Source organism: Palaemon carinicauda, chromosome 19 (assembly GCF_036898095.1).
Source record: "Palaemon carinicauda isolate YSFRI2023 chromosome 19, ASM3689809v2, whole genome shotgun sequence".
Taxonomy (NCBI): domain Eukaryota; kingdom Metazoa; phylum Arthropoda; class Malacostraca; order Decapoda; family Palaemonidae; genus Palaemon; species Palaemon carinicauda.
In genome coordinates this window covers 3097374-3115113 of record NC_090743.1, presented here as the reverse complement: position 1 = coordinate 3115113, position 17740 = coordinate 3097374, and the positions used below count along the sequence as shown (strand labels likewise).

At 41.4% G+C, this 17740-nt stretch overlaps 1 protein-coding gene across 1 annotated transcript; it reads left to right on the top strand.

Moving 5' to 3' along the window:
* The first annotated feature begins 538 nt into the window (after positions 1 to 538).
* LOC137658884 (uncharacterized) lies at positions 539 to 1792 on the top strand. The gene has a single exon (XM_068394008.1). It carries the CDS (start codon positions 539 to 541, stop codon positions 1790 to 1792), a length of 1254 nt encoding a protein of 417 aa, XP_068250109.1.
* The last annotated feature ends 15948 nt before the right edge of the window (positions 1793 to 17740 follow it).

Below are 17740 nucleotides of genomic sequence, written 5' to 3'. Positions count from 1 at the left end.
CTCCTCCACCACAATAGCCCCACAAAAGCAATTTTTTAGAAATGTTCATGGAGATGAAAGCACACATGGCAAACATGAACAAAGTTGTAGAGGCTCAGGAACTTGTATTGCAGAACTTCATGAGGCAAACACCCCAGCAAAATCAACTGCCACAAGTACTCCCAGCAGTAGTGTCGCCCATGGCCCCAACCTGGGCTTGGCCCAGAGTCGGGGCAGTACATTAGAAAAATTCCTAGTGGGCAATATTCGGGGTCTATACCCCAAGGCAGCTCAAAGCAAGATATCATTCATAAGAGAGCTGGCCTGGGAGGAGTATTTTATGTTTATTGCCCTCACTGAAACCCACCTATCTGAAGGAATAAAGGAGCCTGAAATACACATCAGAAATTACACCTCCTTTCGGACAGATAGGAAAGGAAGAACACATGGCGGCACAATCATTTACTGGAGGGATGACATTGCTCCAAACTAAATACCCCTCTTGTCATACTCAGACGGCCAAATTGAACTGCAAGCCATACAAATCCAGCAACATAATATGGTGATTATAAACTGCTACCGTCCACCTGGCAGCTGTTCTAGAAACTTCAGTAGTGCCATGGAAGCTCTCAGTCGCCTACTGGACTCCCTGCCAGTTCCTACACCTGACGTCATCCTCACTGGAGACTTAAACTTTCCCTTCCTGAAGTGGCCCGAAGGAACCCAAACTGGGAGCACCCTCGCTGATAAGTCTCAAGCCGAACTGCTCCTGTCCATTACAAACTCCTCCTTTCTCATTCAGATGGTGTCCATACCAACCAGGGGAAACAATATACTTGACCTGTTTTTCACCAATAACAGTGATGCAATTAACTGCGTCTCGGCTGAAAGGACCATCTTCTCTGACCATAATCTCCTCAAGATACACACTACTTACAACAAATCACATTCCCCAGAAATGGCTACACCAACAGAGAAGAACCCTTTCTCCAAACTAAACTTCTTCAGCAGCCAAGTGAATTGGGATCTCCTAAATGCCCAACTACAGTGCACTGACTGGGAGTCAGAACTCCATGTTGGCAACCCTGAGGTAATGCTGAATGACTTTCTAAAAACCATCCTCAGGGCCTGTGAAGGTAATGTGCCAACAAGAAAACTGCCAGCCACCAGAAGAAGCCACGTACCAAGGGACAGAAAAGTGCTTATGAGGCGACGGGCGAACTTAAATAGACAAATGCAAACGACAAAGAGTGACTCCCGGAAAAACTCACTGCAAGCTAAGATCTCACATATAGAAAATGAACTCAAGGATTCACACGAGAAGCAACGTGACTGGGAAGAAACGCAGGCAGTGTGCAACATCAAGGCCAACCCTAAATTTTTCTTTAAGTACTGCAAGAAATTTTCCAAAACGCAAGTCAAGGTTGGACCACTTCAGGCAGGAAATGGGATTATGTCAAACACCCCTGAGGAAACATGCCAGATTCTCTCCCAGCAGTATACCAGAGTCTTCTTGCAACCTACACCTGCCAAGATTGTTCTCGAACCTGCTGAGTTTTTTAAGGTGCACACCCAACATCACTTGACTCTCGTGAACATCCCTTTCACCATAACTGATGTACAGGAAGCCATCAGTGAACTAAAAATCAACTCTGCTGCTGGACCAGATGGTGTGCCATCCATCCTTTTACTAAGATGCAAGGAAGCTCTTGCACTCCCTCTCTACAAAATCTGGCACTGCTCCCTGGACACGCATTATACCATCAATATTAAAAGAGGCCATCATCTCCCCAATCCACAAAGGGGGGGATAAAAGCCAAGCCAAAAACTACAGGCCAGTGGCCTTCACCTCCCACCTCATCAAAGTATTTGAGAAAATATTAAGAAACAAGATCATTAGCCACCTTGAGGAAAACAGCTTGATGAGTAACTCTCAGTAACTCTCTCCAACCTCTTGGCCCACTATGAATGGCTGCTCCAGGGCCTTGCTGAAGGCAAAAATGTAGACGTGGGCTACTTAGACTTTGCTAAGGCCTTCGACCGAGTGGACCACGGCATCCTTCTCCACAAGCTGAGGGCCATGGGGATAGCAGGGAAGCTGGGTGTGTGGCTGCACAGCTTCCCTACCAACAGGACTCAGGCAGTAGCTGTTGACAGCCACAAGTCACAGCCTGAGAAAGTCATCAGCGGAGTCCCCCAAGGCTCTGTTCTTGGCCCCCTACTCTTCCTGATCCTGATGGCCGACATTGAAAAGACAGTCACAGGCTCCTTCCTGTCCTCCTTTGCTGACGAAACTACCCTAAGCCACAGGATCAGTGTGTCTGAGGATGTTGTCCAGCTGCAGGCAAACATCCAGAGGGTCTTCCACTGGGCTGACACAAACAACATGCAATTCAATGAGGATAAATTTGAAATAATGAGACAGGGGCCCAATACTGAACTCATCCACTCCACAGAGTTACTGACAAAAACACAGCAGCCAATCCCACCCAGCAATGCAGTCAAGTGCCTTGGCGTCCTCATGGACAATGAGCACATCAAGGACACCGCCACTAGGGCCAGGCGCATGGTTGGCTGGGTTCTGCGTACCTTCCATTCAAGGGAGCAGGAGATCATATTGACACTGTGGAGGACCTTCATACAGCCAATCCTTGACTACTGCAGCCAGCTGTGGTCTCCCCATAAACAGGGGGACATACAGGGGCTAGAGGAGTTTCACAAGATCAATTAAAGGAATGAGGGAGCTCAACTATTGGCAGCGCCTGCAAAAGCTGGGACTCTACTCTCAACAGAGAACAAGAGAGAGATATAGAATAATATACACCTGGAAAATCTTGGAGAAGCAGGTGCCTGACCCTACCCCTGACTTACTGAGGGCACGTGAAAGTGAGCGTTCTGGGCGCTCATGTGCAAGACAAAGCCTCTCCTCCAGGACACCAGAGAGGATAAAAACCCTCTTTGCCTCCAGCCTCACCCACAACGGCCCCAGACTGTTCAATACACTGCCGAGAAATGTCAGAGACACTACAGGCTGCTCGGTCGCCAAATTCAAGAAAGCACTTGACACCTTCCTGCAGACGCTGCCAGATGAGCCTCCTGTGCCAGGCTACACAGCGTACTGCAGGGCAACTACAAACTGTGTGCCAGACCAGATCACCCTCATGAAGAAGGACTCATGGAGAGGCAGGTGCCTGACCCTACCCCTGACTTACTGAGGGCACGTGAAAGTGAGCGTTCTGGGCGCTCATGTGCAAGACAAAGCCTCTCCTCCAGGACACCAGAGAGGATAAAAACCCTCCTTGCCTCCAGCCTCACCCACAACGGCCCCAGACTGTTCAATACACTGCCGAGAAATGTCAGAGACACCACAGGCTGCTCGGTCGCCAAATTCAAGAAAGCACTTGACACCTTCCTGCAGACGTTGCCAGATGAGCCTCCTGTGCCAGGCTACACAGCGTGCTGCAGGGCAACCACAAACTGTGTGCCAGACCAGATCACCCTCATGAAGAAGGACTCACGGACTGGCGTCAGCGGTGGACTACCACAGCTGTGAGGAAGACCCTCTAAATTCGACCAAGTATACCAAGTAAGTAAGTAAGTAAGTGATAGTAATAATTAGAGAAGCATAACACTTATGAAGGTTGTCATGAAAATATATAGTATGCTCACTCTCAAGAGACCAGAGAGAAAAATTGATGAAAAGCTGAGAGATGAACAAGCAGGATTTAGAAAAGCTAGAAGTTGTACTGACCAAATATTCAATTTTAAGACATTTGGTAAAGCAATGTTTAGAATATTGAAGTCCCCCTTTGATGGCATTTGTGGACTTATGAAAAACCTTCGATAGTATGCATCGGCTAATTTTGTTGAGTCCTACGTTATTATGAAGTTCCTCTTAAATGTGTGCGTGTCTGTGTGTAAAAATCAATGCATATTAAGAAAAGCGCTTTTCTTTATTTTGGTACCTAGTCCGAACTAGTCGCTCAACTTTTATATAGCCAATCCAAACACAGGTGTGAATACCGTAAACTTTGCAATGGGGTCACTTTCTTTATTCTCCTTTTTTTTCTACCATTTTAGACCTTACCCTATGGATTGGCATTTAAGAATTTCACAAACTTATTACTTTTTAATTAGCCAATGTTAATAAGAACCAAAATCGAGTATTATGAATACATCCCCTCAAGTGGGAGGAAACCAGACAAATATATCAGAAACTTGAAAATTTCCAGAAATGTTGATTTTATTGAGAGATTTTAGATTTTTCAGTTTTCCCCTAAACTCTAATTCTAAAGACCCTGTATTGGAGATCATAGTCCTTGAATACTTGAATGATTCTACCTCATTAATCCTTTCTCCTTCAAATGATATTTGATCTTCCATTTCATATTCCATTTTCATTGTCTCTGTCTTTCTTCTATTTGTCTTGAGCCCAACTTCCTGTGATATTTCTTGCTTTTTATTGGATATCATATGAAGGAAACTTCACTAGTTCTGTTAATGCTTTTTCCAGCATTCTACATACAAGGACCATTTGGTGCATGAACGAAATTGTTTAATACAGTTTCGACAGAGTGCAGTGCTTTTTATACTGAGAAAGACACCGTCTGTACACCATCATCACTTGCTTTATGAAATTAATGTGCCGCGTGAAGTTGGAAGCTGCGACGATTCCGAATCGGGCTGCGCTATGTTAGAATTCTTGCTTTGCACAACAAAGTTGGAATATGTAGTCTAGGGTTCCCATGGGCAATGTTAATTTCCTGAAAATTATTCTCAAAGATGAAGCTATTTTCATTGTTTCTTGCAAATTGGATATACTCATTGCTGGGATTTTGATGAGTTATTTTGCAAAAGCCTAAGTTAATGTGAGGAAACATAACATTACTTGTGTAGTGTTAAATGAATTTCTGTCTTAGTTGTTATTATTGTGAGCCAAAAGAGGTCATGATTGTTACATTTACTCCTGAATTAAGTAGGGACTATATCTCAATTATGTTCCTTCCTTTGGACAAACAAATAGGGAATTTGTACTGAGATATCAGTGCATTGTTATGTCATGTCAGCCCAAGTGAAGAAATGGTTGATTTTGTGGTTTTCCTGAACTGTAGTAGTCAATTATTTGCTTATGGTTAAGACTTACTCTACAGTGATCTTGTTGTCATCTTCAAATGGATTATGTTTGGCATTTTAACAGTACAGTGAATAGTAAAACTGAAGTTGAAGTTGGAAATCTAGTATAACATTTATGATAAATATGTGTGGTAACTAATATTTCATCATATCTTAACACAAAGAAAACTCAAGCTTTACTTAATATTTTATTTTTTAAATAATGTAAAACAACCCAGCAGGCGTTTTACTTTAATCTGGTGTCAGTCTGCACGAAGCAAAAACGATTCCTACTTGGTCACGCGATGTAGAAATCTTCACACTGCGCAGCCTTATGTGAAAATATTCCGACAATGTGCAGATTCTAATAGGGGTCGCAACATTAACACGGCGAATGCGTTCTGCACACTATGAACACTTTTTTGGGGATGTATAACGCTTTCATTTCGTTCTAATTACCATTAAAAAGAGAAGTTTTCTTATATTTTTTTTATATATATTTATTGATGTCCAAAGCTTTTCCATCCATTTTTCTTATTGTGGGGACTCCACCCCCAAACCACCATTTCCGATTAACAGGCATGTAATATTTACTAATTCACTTTGTATCTAAGTGCAACATGAAAGTGAGGGGCTCAACTCAAGCTAAATACAATTTAACTACAATGAAATAACAAATGCAATCTGTTCTTACCTTATTCAACACTTTCCTGCAGATCCAAATCCATTCCATGTTGGCGAACATACATTAGGCATCCTGGAGTTTCTGGGGCAACTGACATTACAACCATGGCGTGTTTTAGAGGCCTCGTGGTGATATGGTGGTAGATCCCATGTTTGGCTGGAGTGGGGACCCAGCTATTTGGTTAAGTTCTTGTAAGAAGGCGGCATATCTGTGTGACATGAAAGAGCATACAGCAGGTATGCGTGGTCCAGTAGCAAGCTGTCGGGAACGGCACGTCGCCATGTACAGAGGACATTTCCAGCCCATGTCTACCAGCAGTTCTTGGTGGGCCAGGAAGTCAACTCAGAGCAGGGGAACTTTTACGTCTGCGATGATGAAGCACCAGGTATAGGAGATACCCATGATAGAGTTCTCAAAGAGTCCTGATCATGTAAGAGTGGATGGAGCTTCCTCTTGCATAAACCAAAGCTACTGTAGTGTAGGAAGGATGGCAATGATCTTCTCTTGATGGCAGGGGAAGGTGGAGAAGATAACGATAGATTGACGAGCTCAGAAATCTTGCAGGAATTGACTGACAAAATAACCGTAAACAGACATGTGATGGAAAAGATGGATATGTGTAATGCCTTTCTCCTTCAGCAGACTAGCAACAGCTAATAATATATATATATATATATATATATATATATATATATATATATATATATATATATATATATATATATATATAGAATATTAATCGTGTATTATCATGCCCTTTATTGAGATAAGGCATTCCAGATTTTCCATTGTTATATAACGCCTTGAATCTTCTCAGTATAACTCCCTTTGAGAAATATCTCCTTATTTCAAAAGAGAAGTATCAACTATGTAAATAAAATAGTCAATTGATATATTCAATTTTGCGAAAATATTTATGATTGATAATTTCATTATTTAAACAATAATATTTCATTCTAGAATATACAGTAATTCGATAGCTTTTCTAAAATATTTTGATAAATGTCTAATTTCTTGGTAGCTGTCACCAATTCTTAAGTGTTCTTTATGCACAGCGAGATCAGGCTTGTCACAGTAATTTTTTTATAACCTATTCCTTTAAAAGCAGTTTGGACCTCAATGCCATATGTATTTTTACTTTTTTCATATTGTATTATCTGTATTTATTCGGTAAATACATGATACTTTAATTCCTAGCCGAATATGGTTAAGGACTTTGTTTTACAGTGTACTAGCAACGACTGGCCAGTTTTTAGGATATTAATATTATTATGCCTTATGTTAAGGCATTCTAGAATTTCTCACCTAATGTTCATATTACTTGTCGGTCAAAGTTTCAGTGTAACTCCCCTTGAGAAATATCTCCTTAATTCGAAAGACAAGTATCAACTATGTAAATGAAATAGTTAATAGGTATATTTATTTTATAAAATATATTCATGATTGATAGTTTTATTATTTAAACACATTGATAATTTTTTTATAGAATAAATTTCGATATATATAGTTTAATTTCCTAAAACATTTTGATTAATGTCTTTATTTTCTTGGCCGGTGTGACGGTCTGAACCAACCCCCGGTCTCACAATACTCCTTTATAATCTGCGCATGCGCGAACATTACCGTTTGCCAGTGCATACGAGGTTGATGTTTTATTTTTCTGTAATTTAGCGTGCGCAGCTCAACATTACCGCTTGCCAGTACATACGAGCTTGATGTTTTATTTTCATGCGAGCGAAGCGAGCTAATGGCGGAAAAGAACCATTATACAATGTCAAGGAGAATTCTGAGACCGGGGGATCGTTCAGACCGTGACACCGGTGTCCTCAAATCTCAATTTCATTATGCACAGTGAGTCTGTGAGATCAGGCTTGTCACATCAAGTTCTTATGACCTATTCCTTTAAAAGCAATTCTGTCTCAATGCTATTTGTAGTTTTAGTCTCAATGCTCTTCTTTCCCACTGTTATCCCTACATTAAGGGGTCGGTTGCCTAACTCGCCTTCTTAATTGTAGGTATGTTGCAAAATCCTAGCAGGGATCTGGTTGCATAATAATAACAAAATTCTTAATCTTTACTTCAATCCCTTTCTGCCTTGAAATCAGCTTAGATATCATCCTATCATCAGTTTTGGCAACTTATTGTGGTCAGTTTGGACTTTCTAAATTCTTCTTCCATGTGCATTACCCTTGGCAACGGAAGACCCTCAGCCTTCGACCTCCCGAACTTAAGGTAAGGATTTATTTGTGAATTGTGATTTTGTTTTAGTTTGTGACCTGGGAAGGGGTCCGGGGGCTTGGCACCGGCTAGGGGTTGTGACCTGGGATGGGGGTCTGGGGGCTTTCCCCCAGCCAGGAGTTGTGACCTGGGAACTACTAGGTGAGGTTAAGTAGGTTTGTTAGGTTCTGTACCCTTTTATAAATCTCAAAAGTGTTAAATATTCATGTTTTACCTATTTTCAGCCACTTACATCAACTATATATTTTCCAACTGGTTATCTAGTCCTTATTTTACATTTCTGACCATTATTAATGCTGTAAATCACTCGTTTATGACATTTCCACACCCAAAAACCTCTTTTTTCCCACTGGTGTCCCCCTAATTGTGTTTATATAAGAGGGCCCTAAAACTCTAGGAGGATTAATACTTTCCTCCAAGCAAAAACTCATGAACAGTGTGGTTTGCCCCAGTAATCAAGGTCAGAAATGCATAGAACACAAGATAACGAGTAGGAAAAATACATGGTTGATGTATTTGGCCAGAAATTAAAGTATCATGCATTTACCGAATAAATACAGATAATACAATATGAAAAAAGTAAAAATACATATGGCATTGAGGTCCAAACTGCTTGTAAAGGAATAGGTCATACAAAAATTCCTGTGACAAGCCTGATCTCGCTGTGCATAAAGAACGCTTAAGAATTGGGGACAGCTGCCAAGAAATTAGACTTTTAATCAAAATATTTTAAAAAACCTATCGAAGTATGTTCTAGAACGATATATTATTGTGTTTAAATAATGAAATTATCAATCATAAAAATTTTCTCAAATCTGAATATATCAATTAACTATTTTATTTACATAGTTGATACTTCTCTTTTGAAATAAGGAGATATTTCTCAAGGAGTTATACTGAGAAGTTTCAAGGGTTGCTATATGACCTATCGGTTAAGTTAATTCTGAAATGCCCTATCTTAATATAGGGCATAATAATACATAATTAATATTAAATATATGTAAATATATATGCAGAAGAACCACAGGGAAAAAGAAAATACGAAATATACGCTTAAGTCCTGACTAGTTTCGTGATACTTCTTCAGAGGGCTGTTTTCATATAAATAAACTGTACTGAAAGTAAAAAAAAAAAAAAAAAATACAAGAATTACCCACCACTAGAAATGACCCTTTTTGGCAGGTGTCTAATGAACTTGGGGACTCCGCCCACTTAACACCTGACCCAAGCCCAGGTAGCTGGTAAGGCAGTGTCATTGTTCTCTAAATCTCTATATGTATGTTCGTACATTTGCTTTCCCTTTAAAATGTAAAGAAACCTCTCTCAATAAATCAGTCCTCTGAAGAAGTATCACGAAACTAGTCAGGACTTAAGCGTATATTTCGTATTTTCATTTTCCCTGTGGTTCTTCTGCATCTGAGCATCACGTTTTCCTGTGATTTTTACGCATATGAATATATATATATATATATATATATATATATATATATATATATATATGTATATATATATATATATATATATATATATATATATATATGTATATATATATATATATATATATATATATATATATATATATATATGATAAATTTTTGCACATTTAAACGTGTTTTTCATATTTCAAATAAGCCATATATATTAATACATTAAAGTCTGGATTCTCTGAACGACCTCGGGATGAGAGCCCCAGGCGAAATCACTGATCCCGAGGTCGTTAAGAGAATCCAGACTTTAATGTTTTAATATATATGGCTTATTTGAAATATATATATATATATATATATATATATATATATATATATATATATATATATATATATATATATATATATATATATATATATTATCAACCCTTACTAGGTGTTGCTAGTCTGCTGAAGGAGAAAGGCATTACACATATCCATCTTTTCCATAACATGTCTGTTCATGGTTATTTTGTCAGTCAATTCCCGTAAAATTTCTGAGCTCGTCAATCTATCATTGTCTTCTCCACCTTCCCCTGCCATCAAGAGAAGATCATTGCCATCCTTCCTACACCACAGTAGCTTTGGTTGCTGCATGGGGAATCTCCATCCATTGTTACAGGACCAGGCCTCTTGAGAACTCTATCATGGATATCTCCAATACCTGGTGCTTCACCATCGCAGACGTAAAGGTTCCCCTGCTCTGGGCTGACTTATTGGCCCAGCAAGAACTGCTAGTAGACATGGGCTGGAAATGTCTGCTGTACATGGCGACTTGCTGTTCCCGACAGCTTGCCAATGGACCACGCATACCTTCCGTATGCTCTTTTATGTCAAACAGATATGCCGCCTTCTTACAAGAACTTAACCAAATAGCTGTGTCCCCACTCCAGCCGAACATGGGATCTACCACCACATCACCACTAGGCCTCCAAAACACGCCGAGTTGTAATGTCTGTTACCCCAGAAACTCCAGGATGCCTGATGTATGTGGAAATAGGATAACTCCAGAAGGAGCCAAAAATTGGTATATTAAAAAGGAAAGGTTAGATTTGAAAGGGTACTGGAACAGGAAAAGATTAAAGGATGAGTGAATAAAAGAGGGATTTGACAAGTACATGAAAGGGAGGGAAGTAACCCGAAAAAGGAGACTCCCTTTTAGGTCCACGAAATGAAAGGTTTTAGTTAGAGAAAAAGTGTTGATAGCAGCAAGTCCCAGTAAGTAGAAGAGACTGGGAGAGAAGAGAAGTTTCTTCAGTCGAAGAGAATAGGAGTAGGTTTAAGCAAAGAGGCTTATCCCTGCTCTGTAGCTGGAACGTGGAATTGTTGCAGGAGCTGCAGGAAGGTGGGGGTCGAGGATAAGGAAAGGACTCGGGTAAGGATCTGGAAGGCGATGGGTTTGAGGTCTTGTAAGGTGAGAGACTCAATTTCTTGAGCTAAGGTTTGGGATGGGATTGAGGATGAAGGTCGTTGCTGGTCCTTATGGGGAGCAGTTGCAGGTTGTTACTGGTCCTTATGAGGAGCAGTTGCAGGTCGTTTCTGGTCCTTATGAGGAGCAGTTGCAGGTCGTTGCTGGTCCTTATGAGGAGCAGTTGCAGGTGCAGGCACTGGAAGAGTGGCTGGCTGGTGCTGTCTTCTCTGGCGAGGAGAGGAGGTCGCTGGCCTTTAGGTGGGTGGATTGGAGCTGGTTTCCTTTGGTTTGGAGAGGATGTATCCTTCATATCTGCAATCCTCTTGAGACATTCTGGGCAGCACTTATTACAAGTATGGTGTGGCCTGGAACAGTTGGGGCACTTGGATATGGTGTGTCGTCCTTCTTTGTGGGCTTTTATGCACACTTCTGTGCAGTGTTGCTGGCTGCAGAAACCGCAGATGATGAGGCCTCTGCATTCTTCCCTGTGATGGCCAAAACGTTGGTATCAATAACATTGAAGGGACTCAGGAGTATATTCCTCAATGGGGAAAGTTCCCCAGTCTCCTAGATCTAGTTTGGAGGGAACTGGACTTATGAAGGTGGCGATGAGGCGTCGAACTGGAACGTTGTCTTTGTTCATGCAGCGAACAGCACAGTCAATGTTGCTGCACGATATTGCAATGGTGATAGGCATCGTGACAGGATACCTGGTAATGATCGCTTTCTTCCTGATAAAAGCAGGATCCAGCAGCATTAAAGTTGGGTCTTCCTGAAGGGATCTGGCTGTCTCAACGTCCTTCGGGTAGATGATTAGATCACCTTTTCTGTTGGCTCTAGCAGTGAGTTGCATGCCTGGCTTATTAGCCACGGCAGCAACAGAGGCGTAGGAACGTTCGCTGTCAGTATACGAGAGCCGAAACTTCGTCGGAGGTTTCTTGGATGTGTAGCTGGGATGTTCCTTGCAATAGAGTTATGGGGTCCTTTGACTGGCCAGACAGTACTACGTTGGATCCTTCTCTTTGGTTACGGTTCTTTCTCTTTGCCTACACATACGCCGAATAGTCTGGCCTATTCTTAACAGATTCTCCTCTGTCCTCACACACCTGACAACACTGAGGTTACTAAACAATTCTTCTTCGCTCAAGGGGTTAACTACTGCACTGTATTTGTTCTGTGGCTACTTTCCTCTTAGTAAGGGTAGAAGAGACTCTTTAGCTATGGTAAGCAGCTCTTCTAGGAGAAGGACACTCCAAAATCAAACCATTGTTCTCTAGTCTTGGGTAGTGCCATAGCCTCTGTACCATGGTCTTCCACTGTCTTGGGATAGAGTTCTCTTGCTTGAGGGTACAATCAGGCACACTATTCTATTTAATTTCTCTTCCTCTTGTTTTGTTAAAGTTTTCATAGTTTATATAGGAAATATTTATTTTAATGTTACTCTTCTTAAAATATTTTATTTTTCCTTCTTTCCTTTCCTTACTGGGCTATTTTCCCTGTTGGGGCCCCTGGGCTTATAGCATTTTGCTTTTCCAGCTAGGGTTGTAGCTTAGCAAATAATAATAATAATAATAATAGTAGAGGCTTCTTACAGGAGTTCAATAAGGCAATCAGTGCAATTGCAGTACGTGGAGTGGGCCCCCTCAGTCTCCATGGCATTGGATGACTCAGGCGCTGTGGTAGAGGGGTTGACTGCTGCTGCAGTTAACTGCTGAGGAGTTGTAGGGACAGACAAGGACGAGTCTGTGCTCTCAGCCCTTAGTGTCACAAGAGGTGATGGTGGGGCTGGTACTGGCGCTGGTGGAGGGCGTTCCTTCCTTCTCTTCGGAGGAGGTGCAGTCTCTTCCACTGTAGTTTTTTTCAAGGTTCTATAATAGTGAACAACCTTGATGGAGGCGATTTTGCACCCCTGGCAGCAGCACTTTATATGATGGGCTACCAGTGTTTTGTTTTTATATCGGTGGTGCATAAGCCAGCTTTGTTGAAGAAGTGGATTCTTCCGTTTTTATACGACGAACAACTTTCGTAGTAACATTCTGGTAGGGAATAGAGGGCTCCGCAGTGTCTGTCTCGTTCTGGATACAGTTCCCATGCCAAGTCTCCGATATGATAGATTGACATGGTGGCGAAACTTTATGGGGACCGCAATGAGAATTTTACTAAGAGCTGCCCTGAGAACGGAGGTGTTGTAGGATTTTTCCAGCGATGAACGTAGTCCGTGGTCCCGATGAATGATGGGTGCACATACTCTAACCATCGAAAGGCTGTGGCGGGATATCAAGAGTTACGTTCTCCGTGGTAGAATGCAAAAAAGAATATTTTATTCAGTATTTATCTCGTTATGTTTTTATCCGCCAGGTAAAAATGATTATATTACGTATTTTAATGTTCAGTTTAGTTTTTCAATAATTAGCAAACTAAAGTGTATGTATTTCTCCAACACAGGAGGTCCTAGTGCCTACATAATTTTCTGCTTCAACCCGCCAAACTGTACCCCTACCCATCTACGTGTACGTCTAAGACAAGGTCAGTGACAGTTCTTACATTGTCAACGGAAGGCCCTCAGCCTTCGACATCCTGAACTTAAGGTAAGGATTTATTTGTGAATTGTGATTTTGTTTTAGTATGTGACCTGGGAAGGGGTACGGGGGCTTGGCCCCGGCTGGGGGTTGTGACCTGGGAAGTGGGTCTGGGGGCTTTCCCCCGTACAGGAGTTGTGACCTGGGAACTACTAGGAGAGGTTAAGTAGGTTTGTTGGGTTTGGTACCCTTTTACAAATCTCAAAAGTGTTAAATAATCATATTTGACCTATTTTCAGCCACTTACATGAACCATACATTTTTCCAACTGGTTATCTAGTCCTTATTTTGCATTTCTGACCATTATTATTGCTGTAAATCACTCGTTTATGTCATTTCCCCACCCCAAAAAAAAAAAATTTCCCCACTGGTGTCCCCCATAATTGTTTTTATATAAGGGGGTCCAAAAACTCTAGGAGGATTAATACTTTCCTCCAAGCAAAAACTCATGAACAGTGTGGTTCGCCCCAGTAATCAAGGTCAGAAATGCATAGAACACAAGATAACGAGTGAAAAATACATGGTTGATGTATTTGGCTAGAAATTAATGTATCATATATTTACCGAATAAATACAGATAATACAATATTAAAAAAGTAAAAATACATATGGCATTGAGGTCCAAACTGCTTTTAAAGGAATAGGTCATGAAAAATTCCTGTGACAAGCCTGATCTCGCTGTGCATAAAGAACGCTTAAGAATTGGGGACAGCTGCCAAGAAATTAGACTTTTAATCAAAATATTTTAGAAAACCTATCGAAGTATTTTCTAGAAAGAAATATTATTGTGTTTAAATAATGAAATTATCAATCATAAATATGTTCTCAAAACTGAATATATCAATTAACTATTTTATTTACATAGTTGATACTTCTCTTATGAAATAAGGAGATATTTCTCAAAGGGAGTTATACTGAGAAGTTACTTGACGCTATTATATATAACCTACCGGTTAAGTTAATTCTGGAATGCCCTATCTTAATATAAGGCATAATAATACATAATTAATATTCAATATAAGTAAATATATATGCAGAAGAACCACAGGGAAAATCAAAATACGAAATATACGCTTAAGTCCTGACTAGTTTCGTGATACTTCTTTCGAGGACTGTTTTCATATAAATAAACTGTACTGAAAGTAAAAGAAAAAAAAAAACAAGAATTTACCCACCTCTAGAAATGACCCTTTCTGTCAGGTGTCTAATGAACTTGGGGACTCCGCCCACTTAACACCTGACCCAAGCCCAGGTAGCTGGTAAGGGAGTGTCATTGTTCTCTAAATCTCTATATGTATGTTCGTACGTTTGCTTTCCCTTTAAAATGTAAAGAAACCTCTCTCAATAAATCAGTCCTCTGAAGAAGTATCACGAATCTAGTCAGGACTTAAGCGTATATTTCGTATTTTCATTTTCCCTGTGGTTCTTCTGCATCTGAGCATCACGTTTTCCTGTGATTTTTATGCATATGATATATATATATATATATATATATATATATATATATATATATATATATATATATATATATATATATATATATATATATATATATATATGATAAATTTTTGCACATTTAAACGTGTTTTTCATATTTCAAATAAGCCATATATATTAATACATTAAAGTCTGGATTCTCTGAACGACCTCGGGATGAGAGCCCCAGGCGAAATCACTGATCACGAGGTCGTTAAGAGAATCCAGACTTTAATGTTTTAATATATATGGCTTATTTGAAATATATATATATATATATATATATATATATATATATATATATATTATCAACCCTTACTAGGTGTTGCTAGTCTGCTGAAGGAGAGAGGCATTACACATATCCATCTTTTCCATAACATGTCTGTTCATGGTTATTTTGTCAGTCAATTCCCGTAAAATTTCTGAGCTCGTTAATCTATCATCGTCTTTTCCACCTTCCCCTGCCATCAAGAGAAGATCATTGCCATCCTTCCCACACCACAGTAGCTTTGGTTGCTGCATGGGGAATCTCCATCCATTGTTACAGGACCAGGCCTCTTGAGAACTCTATCATGGATATCTCCAATACCTGGTGCTTCACCATTGCAGACGTAAAGGTTCCCCTGCTCTGGGCTGACTTAATGGCCCAGCAAGAACTGCTAGTAGACATGGGCTGGAAATGTCTGCTGTACATGGCGACTTGCTGTTCCCGACAGCTTGCCAATGGACCACGCATACCTTCCGTATGCTCTTTTATGTCACACAGATATGCCGCCTTCTTACAAGAACTTAACCAAATAGCTGTGTCCCCACTCCAGCCGAACATGGGATCTACCACCACATCACCACAAGGCCTCCAAAACACGCCGAGTTGTAATGTCAGTTACCCCAGAAACTCCGGGATGCCTGATGTATGTGGAAATAGGATAACTCCAGAAGGAGCCAAAAATTGGTATATTAAAAAGGAAAGGTTGGATTTGAAAGGGTACTGGAACAGGAAAAGATGAAAGGATGGGTGAATAAAAGAGGGATTTGACAAGTACATGAAAGGGAGGGAAGTAACCCGAAAAGGAGACTCCTTTTTAGGTCCACTAAATGAAAGGTTTTAGTTAGAGAAAAAGTGTTGATAGCAGCAAGTCCCAGTAAGTAGAAGAGACTGGGAGAGGAGAGAAGTTTTTTCAGTCGAAGAGAATAGGAGTAGGTTTAAGCAAAGAGGCTTATCCCTGCTCTTTAGCTGGAACGTGGAATTGTTGCAGGAGCTGCAGGAAGGTGGGGGTCGAGGATAAGGAAAGGACTCTGGTAAGGATCTGGAAGGCGATGGGTATGAGGTCTTGTAAGGTGAAAGACTCAATTTGTTGAGCTAAGGTTTGGGATGGGATTGAGGATGAAGGTCGTTGCTGGTCCTTATGAGGAGCAGTTGCAGGTCGTTACTGGTCCTTATGAGGGGCAGTTGCAGGTCGTTTCTGGTCCTTTTGAGGAGCAGTTGCAGGTCGTTGCTGGTTCTTATGAGGAGCAGTTGCAGGTGCAGGCACTGGAACAGTGGCTGGCTGGTGCTGTCTTCTCTGGCGAGGAGAGGAGGTCGCTGGCCTTTAGGTTGTTGGATTGGAGCTGGTTTCCTTTGGTTTGGAGAGGATGTATTCTTCATATCTGCAATCCTCTTGAGACATTCTGGGCAGCGCTTATTCCAAGTATGGTTTGGCCTGGAACAGTTGGGGCACTTGGATATGGTGTGTCGTCCTTCTTTGTGGGCTTTTATGCACACTTCTGTGCTGTGTCGCTGGCTGCAGACACTGCAGATGATGAGGCCTCTGCATTCTTCCCTGTGATGGCCAAAACGTTGGCATCTATAACATCGAAGGGACTCAGGAGTATATTCCTCCATGGGGAAAGTTCCCCAGTCTCCTAGATCTAGTTTGGAGGGAACTGGACCGATGAAGGTGGCGATGAGGCATCGAACTGGAACGTTTTCTTTGTTCATGCAGCGAACAGCACAGTCAATGTTGCTGCACGATATTGCAATGGTGATGGGCATCATGACAGGATACCTGGTAATGACAGCTTTCTTCCTGATAAAAGCAGGATCCAGCAGCATTAAAGTTGGGTCTTCCTTCGGGTAGATGATTAGATCACCTTTTCTGTTGGCTCTAGCAGTGAGTTGTATGCCTGGCTTATTAGCCATGGCAGCAACAGAGGCGTAGGAACATTCGCTGTCAGTATACGAGAGCCGAAACTTCGGCAGAGGTTTCTTAGGCTATGTAGCTGGGATGTTCCCTGGAATAATAGAGGCTTCTTGCAGTAGTTTAGTAAGGCAATCAGTGCAATTGCAGTCCGTGGAGTGGGCCCCCGCAGTCCGTGGAGTGGGCCCCCGCAGTCCGTGGAGTGGGCCCCCTCAGTCTCCATGGCGTTGGAGGACTCAGGCACGGTGGTAGAGGGGTTGACTGCTGCTGCAATTGACTGCTGAGGAGTTGTAGGGGCAGACAAGGACGAGTCTGTGCTCTCAGCCCTTGGTGTCACAAGAGGCGATGGTGGGGCTGGTACTGGCGCTGGTGGAGGGCGTTCCTTCCTTCTCTTCGGAGGAGGTGTAGTCTCTTCCGTTGTAGTTGTTTTCAAGGTTCTATAATAGTGAACAACCTTGATGGAGCCGATTTTGCACCCCTTGCAGCAGGACTTTATATGATGGGCTACCAGGGTTTTGTCTTCTATATCGGTGGTGGAAAAGCCAATCTTTGTTGAAGAGGTGGATTCGTCCATTTTTATACGACAAACAACTTTCGTAGTAACAATCTGGTAGGGA